General features: G+C 68.5%; 2 protein-coding genes across 7 annotated transcripts; both read left to right on the plus strand.

Annotated features, from left to right (window-relative positions):
- Positions 1–550: 550 nt before the first annotated feature.
- PRMT1 (protein arginine methyltransferase 1) lies at positions 551–7,123 on the plus strand. Of its 2 annotated transcripts, XM_089770140.1 has the most exons (11): positions 598–696; positions 1,368–1,421; positions 3,931–4,032; positions 4,517–4,672; positions 4,770–4,833; positions 5,151–5,293; positions 5,386–5,473; positions 5,560–5,675; positions 6,053–6,203; positions 6,281–6,402; positions 6,569–7,123. In XM_089770140.1, the coding sequence occupies exons 1-11, from the start codon at positions 667–669 to the stop codon at positions 6,650–6,652; spliced, it is 1,110 nt and encodes a 369-aa protein (XP_089626266.1). In that variant the 5' UTR covers positions 598–666; the 3' UTR covers positions 6,653–7,123. The 2 variants fall into 2 exon arrangements, with proteins under 2 accessions (XP_089626267.1, XP_089626266.1); XM_089770141.1 differs by lacking the exon at positions 1,368–1,421 and having other exon boundaries at positions 551–696.
- A 2,852-nt stretch (positions 7,124–9,975) lies between these two features.
- Positions 9,976–15,583, plus strand: LOC149523378 (tetraspanin-4-like). 5 transcript variants are annotated; one of them, XM_089770144.1, is made up of 8 exons: positions 9,978–10,130; positions 10,389–10,463; positions 11,233–11,424; positions 11,601–11,675; positions 11,925–12,026; positions 12,098–12,226; positions 14,650–14,733; positions 15,078–15,284. In XM_089770144.1, exons 2-8 carry the CDS (start codon positions 10,395–10,397, stop codon positions 15,144–15,146), a joined length of 720 nt encoding a protein of 239 aa, XP_089626270.1. In that variant the 5' UTR covers positions 9,978–10,130; positions 10,389–10,394; the 3' UTR covers positions 15,147–15,284. The 5 variants fall into 5 exon arrangements, with proteins under 5 accessions (XP_089626268.1, XP_089626269.1, XP_089626272.1 ...); XM_089770142.1 differs by lacking the exon at positions 11,925–12,026 and having other exon boundaries at positions 9,976–10,130; positions 12,061–12,226; positions 15,078–15,583; XM_089770146.1 differs by lacking the exon at positions 11,925–12,026 and having other exon boundaries at positions 9,977–10,130.
- Positions 15,584–15,616: the final 33 nt, after the last annotated feature.

Raw genomic sequence — 15,616 nt, forward strand, 5'->3', positions numbered from 1 at the left:
GGCCAGTGAGGTGGGTGGGGCGGATCCCCATGACTGACATTCCGCTCTGCGGGGGAGGGGGAAGAGGCCCCTCGTGGGGGAGGGTCCCCGGAACTGAGTGACACTTCGTCCACCAATGGCAGTTGCCTGAGGAGTGACAGCTCGCTTGTCCAATGGCTTTCCCCTTTGGCTCTGGGCCTGGAGACGAGCATCCAGTAGCATTTGCCCTGGCGAGGGTGGGGCGGGGCATGTTGTGAGTGACAGTCCCCTTATCCAAGGGGATCATCACTGGCTGCAATGGTAGGCTTGACAGGGCGAGTGACACCTCCTTCTCCCAATAGCTGCGTCCCGTGGCTGCGGGGGCGTGGCCTGCAAATGAGTGGCACTTCTCTCCGCCAATAGCAGCGTCTCTCAGCCCTTGGAGGCCGACCGGCGAATGAGTGACACCGTGCGTCATCGGCGGGGGCGGGCCTTGTGAGCGAGTGACACCTCCCTTCCCCAATGGCAGTGCCGCGACGTAGTGGGGCGGGCCGGGCGCGCGGAGCGACGGCTGCCAGGCCCAATGGGCGCGCCCGGCGCGGGCGGCGCGGGCCCGGGGGCCCAATGGGGTGAGGGGCGGGGCCGGGCCCGCCCCGGCTATAAGCGGCGGGGGCGGGGCTCTCGCTCTCTCTGCGCTTCGCTCTCAAGATGGCGGAGGCGACCAACTGCACCATGGAGGTGGGGCACGTGCCGGGCCGCGGGCGGGGGGGGCCGGCGCGGGGGGGGCCCAGCCCCGCGCCGCCGGACAAAGGGGCCCGGACTCGGCCCTGCTCGGGGGGGGGCCGCTTCCGGCCGCAGAGCGGGGGCCCTGGACACGCGGGGGGCTGCGGGCCGCGGGGGGCTCTGGGGGGGGGGCTGCTGCTGCGGGGTATGGGGGGGCTGCGGGGGGGGCTGCGGGGTACGTGGGGGGGCCCTGGGGGCTATGGGGGGGCTGCGGGGTACGCGGGGGGGCCGTGGGGGGCTATGGGGGGGCTGCGCGGCGCGGGGGGGCTGCGGGGTACGCGGGGGTTACTGCGGGGCGTGGGGGGGCTGCGGGGTACGCGGGGGGGTCATGGGGGGGCTATGGGGGGGGCTGCGCGGCACGGGGGGCTGCGGGGTACGCGGGGGGGTTACGGGGGGCTGCGGGGTACGCGGGGGGGCGGGGGGGGTTACGGGGGGGGCGCTGTGCTGTTCCCTGCCTGGTTTGTTGCTGATCTCGAGGGGGGGTCGAGCCCCCCCCCGCCTTTGTCCCCCCCCCCCCCCGCAGCTGAGCGCAGGGCTCCTGGGCGCAGTGTCAGGGCGAGCCTGGCTCTGGGGGGCTCGGCCCCCCCCGGGCCCCCCATTGACTTGTCTCCGTTACTTTCTCCTAGAGTGTTGTAGCCACGCTGGCTAATGGGATGAGCCTGCGGACTGCGCTAGAAGATGTAAATATCCTTTGAGTGAGGGGCTAGGCCAGGCCCGGCCCCTAGCGCCCCCGGGCCGGCTGGTGATACCCCGGCGCCCTGTAACCCCCCAGGCCAGCCAGGCGCCTGTATCCCCCCCCATTCCCCCCAGGCCAGCCAGGCGGCTGTATCCCCCCCCATTCCCCCCAGGCCAGCCAGGCGGCTGTATCCCCCCCCATTCCCCCCAGGCCAGCCAGGCGGCTGTATCCCCCCCCCCATTCCCCCCAGGCCAGCCAGGCGGCTGTATCCCCCCCCCCCATTCCCCCCAGGCCAGCCAGGCGGCTGTATCCCCCCCCCCATTCCCCCCAGGCCAGCCAGGCGGCTGTATCCCCCCCCCCCATTCCCCCCAGGCCAGCCAGGCGGCTGTATCCCCCCCCATTCCCCCCAGGCCAGCCAGGCGCCTGTATCCCCCCCCCATTCCCCCCAGGCCAGCCAGGCGGCTGTATCCCCCCCCATTCCCCCCAGGCCTGCCCCCCCCCAGGCCTGCCAGGCGCCTGTATCCCCCCCCCATTCCCCCCAGGCCAGCCAGGCGCCTGTATCCCCCCCCATTCCCCCCAGGCCAGCCAGGTGGATGTGGTTCTCTTCCCCCCTCTTCCCTACGCCAGCCAGGCGTCTGTGGTCCCCCCATTCCTCCCCGGCCAGCTCTCCCCCCCCCCCATGAGCTAGTTCTAGTGACCCCCCCCCCCCAGGGCTCCTGCTGGCTGCCCCAGCCTGAGGTTCCCTTCCCTGGCAACCAGCCTCACCCCTCACATAGTCAGATAATCTGTGGGGGGGTGCTGGGGAAGGCTAAGAGATCCAGGCTCCCCAGCCCCAGTGATTAACCTTCCTCCTGTAACCCCAGGTGGGGGCAACCGCCCCCTCCAGTCAGGTTGGGACCCATCTCCCCCATGCTTAGCCATGGGGGGGCAGGGGACTCTGTAGGAGGCGGGGGGCTCCCCTAGGCAGTTGCTAGGACCAGAGTTCTGTCTGGGAATGGGGAGGGCTGAGCTGAGATTCTCTGTGCAGAGGGGGCTGGGTAGCTGCCCAAGGGGGGTTGTGTGGCTGTGCCTGGAGGGGGGCTGTAGAGCCGGGGAGGGTTTCGGGGAGATGGGCACGGGGCGCTGTGTAGGTGACTGCCAGGCGGGGTGGGGCGGGGCTCAGTAATTTCCCAGTTTCCTTAACTCGACTCCAGCCCCGGTTCCCGCAGTGCATTGTGGGTGCAGGGGGGGAGGGAGGGTTGGGACTACACGGTCCAGCCCCATGTTACTTCCAAGTAATTCCAAGCAGACGGGCTCTGGGCCTCAGCGGGGGGGGGAGGGGACCCGGGGTCCCCTCATGCTGGGCTTTCGGCCCCGTCTCCCAAAGCCATGCTGCCTGGAGGCCCTTCCCAGGCTGCCCCAGTGCGAGGGGGGCTCGCGTTAGGGCGGCGCCCTTTAACGGTTGTCATTTCACCTGGGGGGCCAGGGAGTTCTGGCTGGGCTAGAGGGGCTTATTGGGGTGGTTACAGGCTGGTATTAGGGGCAGGGGGTGGATACCGGCTGGGCTAGGCTATGCGGCTGGCGTGGGGGTCAGTGAGCTGGATACCGGCTGGGCTGGGCCCTGCGGCTGATGTGTGCGGCTGTGGGGTGGATACCGGCTGGGGTGGGCCCTGGGGCTGGCATTGGGGCTGAGAGGTGGATATGGGTAGGGCTGGGTCCTGGACGGGCCATGGGGTGGTTACAGGCTGGGCCCTGGAGCTGGGGGGGGCTGGTTATGGGGGGGGCTGGGTCCTGGGGGGGCCATGGGGTGGTTACAGGCTGGGCCCTGGAGCTGGCATGGGGGGCTGAGAGGTGCATATGGGGGGGGGCTGGGTCCTGGGGGGACCATGGGGTGGTTATGGGTTGGGCCCTGGAGCTGGCATGGGGGGGGGGCTGAGAGGTGGATATGGGTAGGGCTGGGTCCTGGGGGAGCCATGGGGTGGTTATGGGTTGGGCCCTGGAGCTGGCATGGGGGGGGCTGAGAGGTGGATATGGGTAGGGCTGGGTCCTGGGGGAGCCATGGGGTGGTTACGGGCTGGGCCCTGGAGCTGGCATTGGGGGGGGGGGCTGAGAGGTGCATATGGGTAGGGCTGGGTCCTGGGGGAGCCATGGGGTGGTTACGGGCTGGGCCCTGGAGCTGGCATGGGGGGGGGGGCTGAGAGGTGGATATGGGTAGGGCTGGGTCCTGGGGGAGCCATGGGGTGGTTACGGGCTGGGCCCTGGAGCTGGCATTGGGGGGGGGGCTGTGAGGTGGATATGTGCTGGCCTAGGTCTTTGGGGGAGCACGGGGTCATGAGGTGGATGTGTGCTGGGTGGGGAGGGCGGGGCCCTGGAGCTGGTGTGGGGTGGATTCTGGCTGGGCGTCAGGACTAGGGCTGGGGGTGGGTACCGGCCGTGGTCCGGGATGGGGCAGTGGTTGTTGGCTGAGCCCTTCTGGGTCTGCCTGGCCTCTGCGAGTTGGGGGGGGGCGCGTCTGACTGGCCCCCTTTCCTCAGGTGTGCTGCCCCCCGGCGGAGAGCAACGCCAAGCCCCCTGCAGAGGAGATGACGTCCAAGGACTATTACTTTGACTCCTACGCCCACTTCGGCATCCACGAGGTGCGTGGGGGGCAGGTGCCCCCATGGGTTCCAGGGTTCATGGGCATGGCCCTGCCCCACTCCAGGAAGGGCTGAAGAGGGAGGGGGCTGTGCTGAGCCCCGTGGCCCCCGAGGAGGCCGAAGAGTGCGGGGTTGGGGGTGCCCCGTGCAGAGGCCGAAGGGGGTGAGGTTGGGGGTTCCCCATGGCCCCCCACAGGAAGCCAAAGGGTTGGGGGTTCCCATGGCCCCCAGAGGAGGCGTGGGGGTGGGGCTGGGGATTCCCTGAGTGGAGGCCGAATGGTGCAGGGTTGGGGGTGCCCCGTGGCCCCCAGAGGAGGCGGAAGGGGGCGGGGCTGAGGGTTCCCCATGGCCCCCACAGGAAGCCAAAGGGTTGGGGGTTCCCGTGGCCCCCAGAGGAGGCCTGGGGGTGGGGCTGGGGATTCCCTGTGTGGAGGCTGAAGGGGGTGGGGTTGGGGGCCTGCTGACCCCCCTGTGCCCCCCCCAGGAGATGCTGAAGGACGAGGTCCGCACTCTGACCTACAGGAACTCCATGTTCCACAACCGGCACCTCTTCAAGGACAAGGTGGTTCTGGACGTGGGCAGCGGCACCGGCATCCTCTGCATGTTCGCCGCCAAGGCGGGCGCCAGACGGGTCATCGGGGTGAGCGCCCCCTTCCCCTCCCCGTCTGCTGCCTGGCTGGGCCCCTCCCTGGCGCCCCAGGGCTCCGTGGGGCCTTTCTCACTCCGTTTCCCCGCAGATCGAGTGTTCCAGCATCTCTGACTACGCCCTCAAAATTGTCAAAGCCAACAAGCTGGACCATGGTGAGTGGCTCCCCTGGGACGCGTGGCCGCCCCCCCAGAGCCCCCGCTCCCCTGGGGAACCCCCCAGAGCCCCCGCTCCCCTGGGGAACCCCCCAGAGCCCCCGCTCCCCTGGGGAACCCCCCAGAGCCCCCGCTCCCCTGGGGAACCCCCCAGAGCCTTGCTGTGCCTGGCTGTGGATCCACCCCCTGCACTGGGCACCTCTCCCCACGGCCCCCCCCCCACTCCGCCACCCCGGAGCAGCTCAACTCCTGGCCCCGGGGTCTATGCTGGGGGGCCCCCCTACCCCGTGCTGATGCCCCGCCCCCTTGCCCCGCAGTGGTGTCAATCATCAAGGGCAAGGTGGAGGAGGTGGAGCTGCCGGTGGAGAAGGTCGACATCATCATCAGCGAGTGGATGGGCTACTGCCTCTTCTACGAGTCCATGCTCAACACTGTCATCTACGCCCGCGACAAGTGGCTGGTGGGTCCCGCCGGGGGCAGGGCCGCTGTGGGGTGGGGGACTCGTGGGGGCCAGGGACCGTTGTGCAGTGACCCCCCATTTCCCTTTTCCAGACCCCCGACGGCCTCATCTTCCCTGACCGGGCCACGCTGTACGTCACGGCCATCGAGGACCGGCAGTACAAGGACTACAAGATCCACTGTGAGCGGGGGGGCGGTGCTGACACTCTGTGGCGGAGGGCGGGGGGCGTCCCGTCTGCCTGGGTCTGACTGTGGCTCCTCCCCCAGGGTGGGAGAACGTTTACGGTTTCGACATGTCCTGCATCAAGGACGTGGCCATCAAGGAGCCCCTGGTGGACGTGGTGGATCCCAAGCAGCTGGTCACCAATGCCTGCCTCATCAAGGTGCCCGTGGGGCGGGGGCGGAAGGGGGGGTCTAGGGGCTGGGGATGGAAGGGTTGGAGGAAGGGTAGGCTGGGGGCGGAAGGGCTGGAGGAAGGGAAGGCTGGGGGCGGAAGGGTTGGAGGAAGGGGGCCGGGGGCGGAGGGGCTGGAGGAAGGGGGCCGGGGGCGGAAGCGGGGGCTGGTGGGGGTGGAAGGGCTGGAGGAAGGGGGCTGGGGGCGGAGGGGCTGGAGGAAGGGGGCCGGGGGCGGAAGGGGGGGCTGGTGGGGGTGGAAGGGCTGGAGGAAGGGGGCCGGGGGCGGAGGGGCCGGGGGCCAAGGGGCTGGAGGAAGGGGGCGGAAGGGGCCCAGGGCCGGGCGCTGACGGTCTCCCCCCCGCAGGAGGTGGACATCTACACGGTGAAGGTGGAGGACCTGACGTTCACGTCGCCCTTCTGCCTGCAGGTGAAGCGCAACGACTACGTGCACGCGCTGGTGGCCTACTTCAACATCGAGTTCACCCGCTGTCACAAGCGCACCGGCTTCTCCACCAGTACGGGCTCCGGGGGGCTCCGAGCGGGGGCGGGGCTGAGCATGGCCGGCCCCTCCCCTAACACACCTCTCCCCCAGGCCCCGAGTCGCCCTACACCCACTGGAAGCAGACGGTGTTCTACATGGAGGACTACCTGACGGTGAAGACAGGCGAGGAGGTCTTCGGCACCATCAGCATGAAGCCCAATGCCAAGAACAACGTGAGCGAGGGGCAAGGGGGCCGGGCGCGGCGGGGGCCCTCCAAGCAGCATGGGCCTGTGGATTCTGAAAGGGGGAGGGGGGCGGGGCTGGCACAGTGCATGCTGGGAGGTGGGGAGCAGTGGGCTGGACCCCAGGACTGACCCCCCACCCGTCTCTTCTCTGCAGCGGGACTTGGACTTCACCATCGACCTGGACTTCAAGGGCCAGCTCTGCGAATTATCGTGCTCCACGGATTACCGCATGCGCTAGCCCCCTCCCCCCACGCTGTGTGTCTCCCTCCCGGGCGGGGCTGTCCCTTGCCCCGTGCCCCTAGGGGCGGGGTCAGAGCTGTGGGGGGCCAGAGCCGAGGGGGGGAGGACTTGTCAAGAGTCCCTGCTCCCTGCTCGGCCCCCGGGGGCTGCTGCCGTGGCCCCCCTCTGCCCTTGTCCCCCTCCCTCCGTCTGCTTTTAAACCAGCGACCCCGCCCCCCCAGTAACCAAGTACCTCTCCCCCTGCCCTAGGGCACGCACCATGGGCTCGGGTCCAGGGGAGCCCCCCTGCTCTGTGTGGGGGGGTCCCCCTGTGTTTGAGCTGGGGGAAGGCAGGTTGGGGGGCTCTGGGGGGTGGGTCCCCTGTTGATTTTGCTGACGGTTCCCCATCCCCCATTGACACATGGTCACTGTTTCATAAGTTATGTTTTTATATGGTTACAGTCATGAGAAATAAAGAGATGAAACTGGGTCCCTGACTGCCTGGGGGGGGCTGGGACCCTGCCCCCCTCCCCCCGTGGCTTTCAGAGCGCCTCACTGTGCCCCATAACCCTGCTGGGGCCCCTTCTCCGCCCCCTGTGCTGATCCCCAAACCTGTGCGCCCCCCCCAACACACTGGAGTCTGGCTCCCAGGGGAAGGGCTGGGCAGTGGGAGGGGCCATGGGGGTGTGGCTCTGGGCTGTGCCCTGGCTTCCCCCCAGCCCGGGGGAGTGTAGCTAGAGCTCTGGGCTCTTCTCTCCCCCCTTTTCCCTGGCTTGCCCCCAGCCCGGGGGAGTGTAGCTAGAGCTCTGGGCTCTTCTCTCCCCCCTTTTCCCTGGCTGCCCCCCAGCTAGAAAAATAAACCAGGGGCTGGAACTGCTCGCCGGCCTGCTCCCAGCCCCCCGGCCTGGCTCTCTGGGGAGCCTGAGCTGTCGGGGGGGTGGGGTGCACTGGGCTATGCACGTGCAGGGTGGGGGGGGGGCTCAGAACAGCCAGGCCCCCCCCCCCATAGCCCTGCTTCCCTTACAAGCTGGTGCCTGCGCCATGGGGCTTCCAGGGGCAGAGATGCCAAATGAAGGGGGGGCATGCGACACCCCCATCTCTCCTGCGCGCTGCCCATGGCCCTGGGGAGTTGGCCTGGCCCCTTTGGAGCTGTGAGGCGGCCTCAGTGTCTGGCCCACGCCGGGTCGCCCGATTGGCTGAGCTGAGGCCCAGGCTGAGCTTTGCTGCAGTCGGAGGTTTCCATGTCCCTGACACGGCCCCGTGTTGGCAGGGCTGGGTTCATGTGGCCACATTCAGTCCGTCCTCCAGTTGGCCCAGCGCCTGCTGGCTCCAGACTGCAGTTACCCTCTCAGCCTGTTTGGAGATGGGCACAACAGTAGCTTCCCCAGTCTCCTCTGCCCCCCCCCCTCCCCACACACACACGCAGCCCTGGGCCTTATGGTGGGGATTAATGGGCCAGAGAGCTTCTCGGCCGCCTCTTCTCACACTCTTGGATGGGAGTGTCCCGCCCTTGCTGATTTACTCCCTCCCACCCTGAGATGCTGGTGTGTGCGCGTTGGAAGGGATGACAGCCCCAGCAGGGTGTCTGTCTAATGCAGCCAGCTGCCGAAATTCAGCAATTCTGGCCTTTCTGTGTTAGGGGTGATTCTAATGCTTTCATCTAGCAGGGGACCAAGGTTGGGACCAGGCTGGAAACTCCTCCTTAGTATCCTTCATTCTGGCTGCCGGTTTCTCCTCCTGTCCTTTTCCTTCCCTTATCGATGTTCTACAGTGCCTAACTTCTGGTGGCTGTGTCATTTTTAGAGTCGCTTCCACATCTTTGTCAGTCTGTTTTAATCTGTCCAACCACCTTTTTTGCTCTAGCTTTTTAGGGCACCTGATATGTTGCTGAAGTAGCTTTTGCATTTTTCTGTGAGAAACTTGTCTGGCGGTTGATTTGCCTTTGTATCTTTCTGACTTTGCGGACTCTTCAAGGCCCAGCTTGCGACTGGGCTGGACCTGACTTTTCTTGCACGTTAGAAACATGTCGGTGTCTGAATTGCTTGTGTTCTTGCTGTTCTGCTCCATGGGGCTAGGATAGGAGTCACCTGGGGCGCATGAAAATTGAGATTAGCAAGGAGGAGTCCTGTGGCACTTTACAGATGAGCAGCCGCATGGGGGCAGAACCATGTGTGGGGAAAACCCGCTTCATCAGGTGAATGGATGTTAGAGCAGGCGGGTGCAGTTGCTTGTGGCAAGGGAGCTGAGCCGCTGGGGGGGAAAGTGGGTTCTTCCTGCCTCCGTAACTTCCCCTCCCTCTGAGGAAGTGGGTTTTCCTGGGAAAGTTTACGCCCCTGTCGGTGGGTGAGTCTGCAAGGGGCTGGCAGCGGCCTTGTTTCTGCACCTAGAGCCTAGCCCAGCGCCTCTTTGGAGTTGGGCTCGCTGCTGTGGTTACCAGATGGAGCAGGCACAGTGGGGGCACCAGTCTCCCAGGCTGGAGCCGGGAGTGGGATGCGCTGGGCTGTGTTCCAATCCCCTGTGTGCCCTCCGTCTCCTTCCCTGCTGCCCGGCAGTGCCACCCAGGCCGTTTCTAGCTGCTTCCCCCGTTCTATATCCCCTCCAGTCCATGTGCTGGACCCCTAAGCCTGTTTGCCCACATTGTGGTATCCAGGGGGTCAGTGGTTCCCACTTCCTCCTCTCCCCTCACCTGGCCCGTTCCTCCCCTTAACTCTGCCCCCCGGCCCATGATGAGAACAGAATGAACTGACCCCGGGGGGGGGGGGGGGGGGGAAGAGGGATGGGTGTCTCGTTCTTAGCCCCACCCCCAAGCTGAAGCATGTTAAATCCACTGGACTACAGGCCTGGGGTGGGGTGGGCAACATGGGGCAACCAGCAACCATCTTCCCTCCCTCCCCTGGCATTCTCCCTGGGGGGAGGGGGTGGAGCTCAGCTCCATTTCATGTGTGACAGCAGCAGCTGGCTCCAGAGCACCTCGGGGGGGTGGGGGGAGTAGCCCTGCCCCATAAGCGCCCGTGCTTCCTGGGCCCAGTGCGGCTTGTTTACGTAGGGTCACCAGGCACGAGGGACAGCAGGGGCCGGCAGGACGGGGTGAGCAGGGAAACTGCCCCCCCCCCCACTGGAACCGATAATCCTGGAGCGTTCCCCCCCCCCCCCCGACTCGCCGCGCCTCGCTCCTCCCCCCCTCAGCTTTGCTACTGACCCTCCCCCAGAGAGCCCGTCCCCCTCGCCTGCCCCTCCCCAATAGGCCCCCCCGCGCCCTCCCTCCGCCAGCCCCTCCCTCATGGAGCCCGTCCCCCCTCGCCTGCTCCTCCCCCCATTGGCTCCCCAGCCCCCGTCTACCCCTCCCCCACAGATCCCGTCTCCTCCCCCCCTCGCGCCTTCCCTAGACCCCTCCCCCCCCGCGGAGCCCGGAATTCCCCCCCGTGCAGCCCCCCCGCGGCCGAGCGAGCAGCAGCCGCAGTTTTGGGGGTTCGAGCAGCCCCCGCCCGGAGGCCCAGGTGAGGGGCCGGCGCGGAGGAAGTTTGGCGGGGAAAGGGCCGGGGGGGGCGGCGGGACTGCGGGGGGGGGGGGGGCAACTTTCCGGCCGCTAAACTCCATGGGACCGGTCGGCGGGGAAAGAAAATCCCCACGGGGGGGGGGCTATTGTGCCCCCCCGCAGCGCCGCGCGGCCCGCTCTGTCCCGGGCGAGGGAGCCGTGTGGGTCGGGCCCCGGCAGGGCAGGGAGCCCCCAGCTGCCCCCTTTCCTGTGCCCCCAGCTCGCCATGGGTCCGAGCCAGCGCTGCCTCCTCTGCCTCAAGGTGCAGCTCTTCGTCTTCAACCTCCTCTTCTGGGTGAGTCTCCGCTGCGGGCTTCCCGGAGCAGTGCCCGGGGGGGGAGTTGGGCTCCCGGACCCGCCTCCCCGCCCAGCTGGGGAGTTGAGAGCGCTGTATGTGGGGCTGCGGGGTGATGTGGGGGGGCGCTGTGTGTGGGGCTGACCCCGCCCCCTCCCAACTGGGGGGCTGCGGGGTGGGGGACACTGTGGGAGGGGCGCGGGGTGTGGGGCTGATCCCGCCCCCGCCCAACTGGGGGGCTGCGGGGTGGGGGGCACTGTGGGAGGAACACGGGGTGTGTGGCTGTGTGGGGGGCTGACCCCACCCCTGCCCCTGCCCCGCCCAGCTGGGGGGCTGCAGGGTGTGGGGCACTGTGGGGGGGGGCACTGGGTGTGTGGCTGACCCCGCCCCCGCCCAGCTGGGGGGCTGCAGGGTGTGGGGCACTGTGAGGGGGCACTGGGTGTGTGGCTGACCCCGCCCCCGCCCAGCTGGGGGGCTGCAGGGTGTGGGGCACTGTGGGGGGGCACTGGGTGTGTGGCTGACCCCGCCCCTGCCCAGCTGGGGGGCTGCAGGGTTGGGGGGGGGGGGCTGCAGGGTGTGGGGCACTGTGGGGGGGCACTGGGTGTGTGGCTGACCCCGCCCCCGCCCAGCTGGGGGGCTGCAGGGTGTGGGGCACTGTGGGGGGGCACTGGGTGTGTGGCTGACCCCGCCCCCGCCCAGTTGGGGGGCTGCAGGGTGTGGGGCACTGTGGGGGGGCACTGGGTGTGTGGCTGACCCTGCCCCCGCCCAGCTGGGGGGCTGCGGGGCGCTGGGCGTGGGGCTGTGGCTGTCTCTCTCGCAGGGCCGGTTCTCGGCACTGTCTCTCTCCTTCCCCGCGCTGGGGCTGGCCGGGCTGGTGATGGCGGCCGGGGCCGTGGTGATGGTCGTGGGCTTCGTGGGCTGCCTGGGGGCCGCCACTGAGCAGCGCTGCCTCCTGCTCACGGTAGGGGGCAGCCCGGAGGCTGGGGGGCAGGGGAGGGGAGGGGACGGGGGCAGTTCAAGGGGTGGGGGCAGGGGACCAGGGCCGGCTGGGGGAACATGGGGGGGCTGCCTGCAGGGGGCGGGGGGAGGGTCCCCTGGGTGTCCTCGGGGTTCTGATCTGTCTCCCCCCCCCCCCAGTTCTTCGTGGTTCTCGCCACCATCGTCCTCCTGGAGCTGGGCGGGGCCCTGGCCTTCTACGCCTGCAGGGGGCAGGTAAGGGGGCAGCGCCCCAAGCCCCTCCCCCGCCACATGGACCCACCCCAGCCCCGCCCTTGTACATGGGCCCCCAGACTCCCCCCCCCACGAACCTCCCTCCCACATGGGTCCCCAGACCCCTCCTCTGAGCCCCCCACCCCGTTGAACCCCACACCCCTCTTCCCCCTCCTGAGCCCCACCTCCCACTATATGGACCCCCAGACCCCCCCCCCCCCCGTTAATTGCTGACCACCCTCCGGCGCTCAGTTTGACAGCTACGCGCAGGGGGACCTCAAGGCGGGGCTGCGGCGCTACGGGGCCCCCGGGGAGCTGGCGCTGACCCAGGCCTGGGACACGGTGCAAACGGAGGTGAGCCCCCCAGCCCCGCCCCCCCACCCCCCAGGTTGAACGCCCCCAACCTAACGCCCGCCTCCCCCCAGTTCCGGTGCTGCGGGGTGCAGAACTACACCGACTGGTTCGAGCTGCGCAATGGGACCGGGCTGCCCGAGTCCTGCTGCTTGGAGCACGGGGCCGCCTGCTCCGGCCACGGCGCGGCCTGGTGGAAAGAGGTGAGCCCCCCCCCCCCACCTCCTGGGGGCAGACCCCTAACCCCTGGGCCGGGAGGGAGCAGCAGATCCATCCAGCTGGGTGACACCCAGGCAGGAGGGGCTGGCTGGACACTGTGGCTGGGGAACGCCTGGGGGGGGAGCTGCCCGTCCCTACAGCCAGGTGAGGTACGATGGGGGAGGCTGGTCGCTGTGGGCAGGTAATGCCTGGGGGAAGTGGAAGCTGATTGCTGTGTGTTGATAATGCCCAGGGGGCGACTGGGCGCTAGGGGCGGACAATGCCCAAGGGGAGGGGCGGCCGGGCAGATAATGCCCAAGGGGAGGGGCTGGCCGGGCGCTAGGGGCGGATAATGCCCAAGGGGAGGGGCTAGCCGGGAGCTAGGCGGATAATGCCCAAGGGGAGGGGCTGGCCGGGCGCTAGGGTCGGATAATGCCCAAGGGGAGGGGCGGCCGGGCGCTAGGGGCGGATAATGCCCAAGGGGAGGGGCTGGCCGGGCGCTAGGGGCGGATAATGCCCAAGGGGAGGGGCTGGCCGGGCGCTATGGGCGGATAATGCCTAAGGGTAGGGGCTGGCCGGGCGCTAGGGGCGGATAATGCCCAAGAGGAGGGGCTGGCCGGGCGGTAGGGAGGGATAATGCCCAAGGGGAGGGGCTAGCCGGGAGCTAGGCGGATAATGCCCAAGGGGAGGGGCTAGCCGGGAGCTAGGCGGATAATGCCCAAGGGGAGGGGCTGGCCGGGCGCTAGGGTCGGATAATGCCCAAGGGGAGGGGCTGGCCGGGCGCTAGGGTCGGATAATGCCCAAGGGGAGGGGCTGGCCGGGCGCTAGGGGCGGATAATGCCCAAGGGGAGGGGCTGGCCGGGCGCTAGGGGCGGCTAATGCCCAAGGGGAGGGGCTGGCCGGGTGCTAGGGGCGGATAATGCCCAAGAGGAGGGGCTGGCCGGGCGCTAGGGGGGGGATAATGCCCAAGGGGAGGGGCGGCCGGGCGCTAGGGGCGGATAATGCCCAAGGGGAGGGGCTGGCCGGGCGCTAGGGGTGGATAATGCCCAAGGGGAGGGGCTGGCCGGGCGCTAGGGGTGGATAATGCCCAAGGGGAGGGGCTGGCCGGGCGCTAGGGGCGGATAATGCCCAAGGGGAGGGGCTGGCCGGGTGCTATGGGCGGATAATGCCCAAGGGGAGGGGCTGGCCGGGTGCTATGGGCGGATAATGCCCAAGGGGAGGGGCTGGCCGGGCGCTATGGGCGGATAATGCCCAAGGGGAGGGGCTGGCCGGGCGCTAGGGGCGGATAATGCCCAAGAGGAGGGGCTGGCCGGGCGGTAGGGGGGGATAATGCCCAAGGGGAGGGGCTAGCCGGGAGCTAGGCGGATAATGCCCATGGGGAGGGGCTAGCCGGGAGCTAGGCGGATAATGCCCAAGAGGAGGGGCTGGCCGGGCGCTAGGGGCAGATAATGCCCATGGGGAGGGGCTGGCCGGGTGGTAGGGGGGATAATGCCCAAGGGGAGGGGCGGCCGGGCGCTAGGGGCGGATAATGCCCAAGAGGAGGGGCTGGCCGGGCGCTAGGGGCGGATAATGCCCAAGAGGAGGGGCTGGCCGGGCGCTAGGGGCGGATAATGCCCAAGAGGAGGGGCTGGCCGGGCGCTAGGGGCGGATAATGCCCAAGGGGAGGGGCGGCCGGGCGCTAGGGGTGGATAATGCCCAAGAGGAGGGGCTGGCCGGGCGCTAGGGGCGGATAATGCCCAAGAGGAGGGGCTGGCCGGGCGCTAGGGGCGGATAATGCCCAAGAGGAGGGGCTGGCCGGGCGCTAGGGGCGGATAATGCCCAAGGGGAGGGGCGGCCGGGCGCTAGGGGTGGATAATGCCCAAGAGGAGGGGCTGGCCGGGCGCTAGGGGCGGATAATGCCCAAGGGGAGGGGCTGGCCGGGCGCTAGGGGGGGATAATGCCCAAGGGGAGGGGCTAGCCGGGAGCTAGGGGCGGATAATGCCCAAGGGGAGGGGCTAGCCGGGAGCTAGGGGCGGATAATGCCCAAGAGGAGGGGCTGGCCGGGCGCTAGGGGCGGATAATGCCCAAGGGGAGGGGCTGGCCGGGCGCTAGGGGCGGATAATGCCCAAGGGGAGGGGCGGCCGGGCGCTAGGGGTGGATAATGCCCAAGGGGAGGGGCTGGCCGGGCGCTAGGGGGGAATAATGCCCAAGGGGAGGGGCTGGCCGGGCGCTAGGACTGGGTATCGCTGCCTCTAATGTCCCTGCCAGGGAGGTTTTTGCCTCCACCCCCAGACCTGGCTTGTAGCCAAACCCTCCTCAGTAGCCAGCTGCCCCTGGGAGGAGCCACTGGGGGCCTGGCCTGCTGCCCAGTTGAGGTTCAGTGTCCCTGGCTGGGGGGGCCGGGGCCAAGTGTGACCTGGTTCATTGACCCCCCCCCCTCCGCCTCCAGCCCTGCTACCAGAAGGTGAAATCCTGGGTGGGGGAGAACATCTGGGCCATGGGCATCTTCGCTGCCTGCATCGGGGTCATCCAGGTGAGGGGAGCGTGGGGGAGGCGCGGGAGGGGCGAGTGACTGCGAAACGGTCGGGGCGGGCCCAGCCTCCCATGTGCAGAGCTGGCAGAGGGAGCCTCATTTCCCATCTCCTGCCCCCCCCAACCAACTTCAGCCAAAGCTACAGCATTCCTCACCCCTATTAACCTGGGGAACTCACTGCCAGGGGATGCGGTGATGCCATGAGGCTCAGGGATCGGTTCCTAGAGGCCAGACCCAGCAGCTGGTGGCTCCTAGGGCAGGGCCCTCGAGTTTTCACCCCCCTCTAGTCACTGGCCCCAAAGCACCTGGCCCAGCCCCACCTCACTCTCCTCTCTCTCCTCTAGGTCCTGGGCCTCGTCTCCTCCATGCTGATGTACCGCCAGGTGCTAAAGGTGGAGAAATACTATCACTGACTGGGGGGCAGGAATCTCCACCCCCCCGAGAAACCTGCTCCTCTGCTAGGACCATCTCACCAGGATCCCAGCCGCAACAGGACAAGGCGTGGATCACTGCCTCTGGGGGTGGGGTGGGGTGTCACTCGCCCTCCGCAGCGCCCCCTTACCGAACTTGGAGGGAGGGGTGTCACACCCAGCATGAACTGAGCCCAGAATTCTCCCCCTGCTGTGCAGATCCAGTGGCGGGTAGTTCCACTGGCTCGCGGTGCCAGAGAGCCCTCTGCCCCCTCCAGGCCTGGTTGGTGGGGGGGCGTTACATGTTGTCCTTCTTATCAGCCCCCAACCCGCTACCCCTGCTTCCCCGCCCCCTTTCCTGTAGCCGTCTGGCCGGGTCCAACACAATAAATGGTTCTGTGGCTGACCTGGTCTGGCTCTGCCTGGGGGGCGGGAATTGATGTACCTGAATCAGAGGCAGCAACAGCTCGAGC

Source organism: Pelodiscus sinensis, chromosome 18, assembly GCF_052426305.1.
Source record: "Pelodiscus sinensis isolate ZL-2025 chromosome 18, ASM5242630v1, whole genome shotgun sequence".
In the NCBI taxonomy this organism is placed as follows: Eukaryota; Metazoa; Chordata; order Testudines; family Trionychidae; genus Pelodiscus; species Pelodiscus sinensis.

What these genes read in the sequence shown, in the direction of transcription:
- PRMT1 (XM_089770140.1), top strand. Translation starts at nt 667, where the DNA reads ATGGCGGAGGCGACCAACTGCACCATGGAG. An exon ending in GCGCCAGACGGGTCATCGGG is followed by an intron (nt 4,673 to 4,769) that starts GTGAGCGCCCCC and finishes GTTTCCCCGCAG; the next exon opens with ATCGAGTGTTCCAGCATCTC. An exon ending in AGCCAACAAGCTGGACCATG is followed by an intron (nt 4,834 to 5,150) that starts GTGAGTGGCTCC and finishes CTTGCCCCGCAG; the next exon opens with TGGTGTCAATCATCAAGGGC.
- LOC149523378 (XM_089770142.1), top strand. Translation starts at nt 10,395, where the DNA reads ATGGGTCCGAGCCAGCGCTGCCTCCTCTGCCTCAAGGTGCAGCTCTTC. An exon ending in GCGCGGCCTGGTGGAAAGAG is followed by an intron (nt 12,227 to 14,649) that starts GTGAGCCCCCCC and finishes CTCCGCCTCCAG; the next exon opens with CCCTGCTACCAGAAGGTGAA. An exon ending in CCTGCATCGGGGTCATCCAG is followed by an intron (nt 14,734 to 15,077) that starts GTGAGGGGAGCG and finishes TCTCTCCTCTAG; the next exon opens with GTCCTGGGCCTCGTCTCCTC.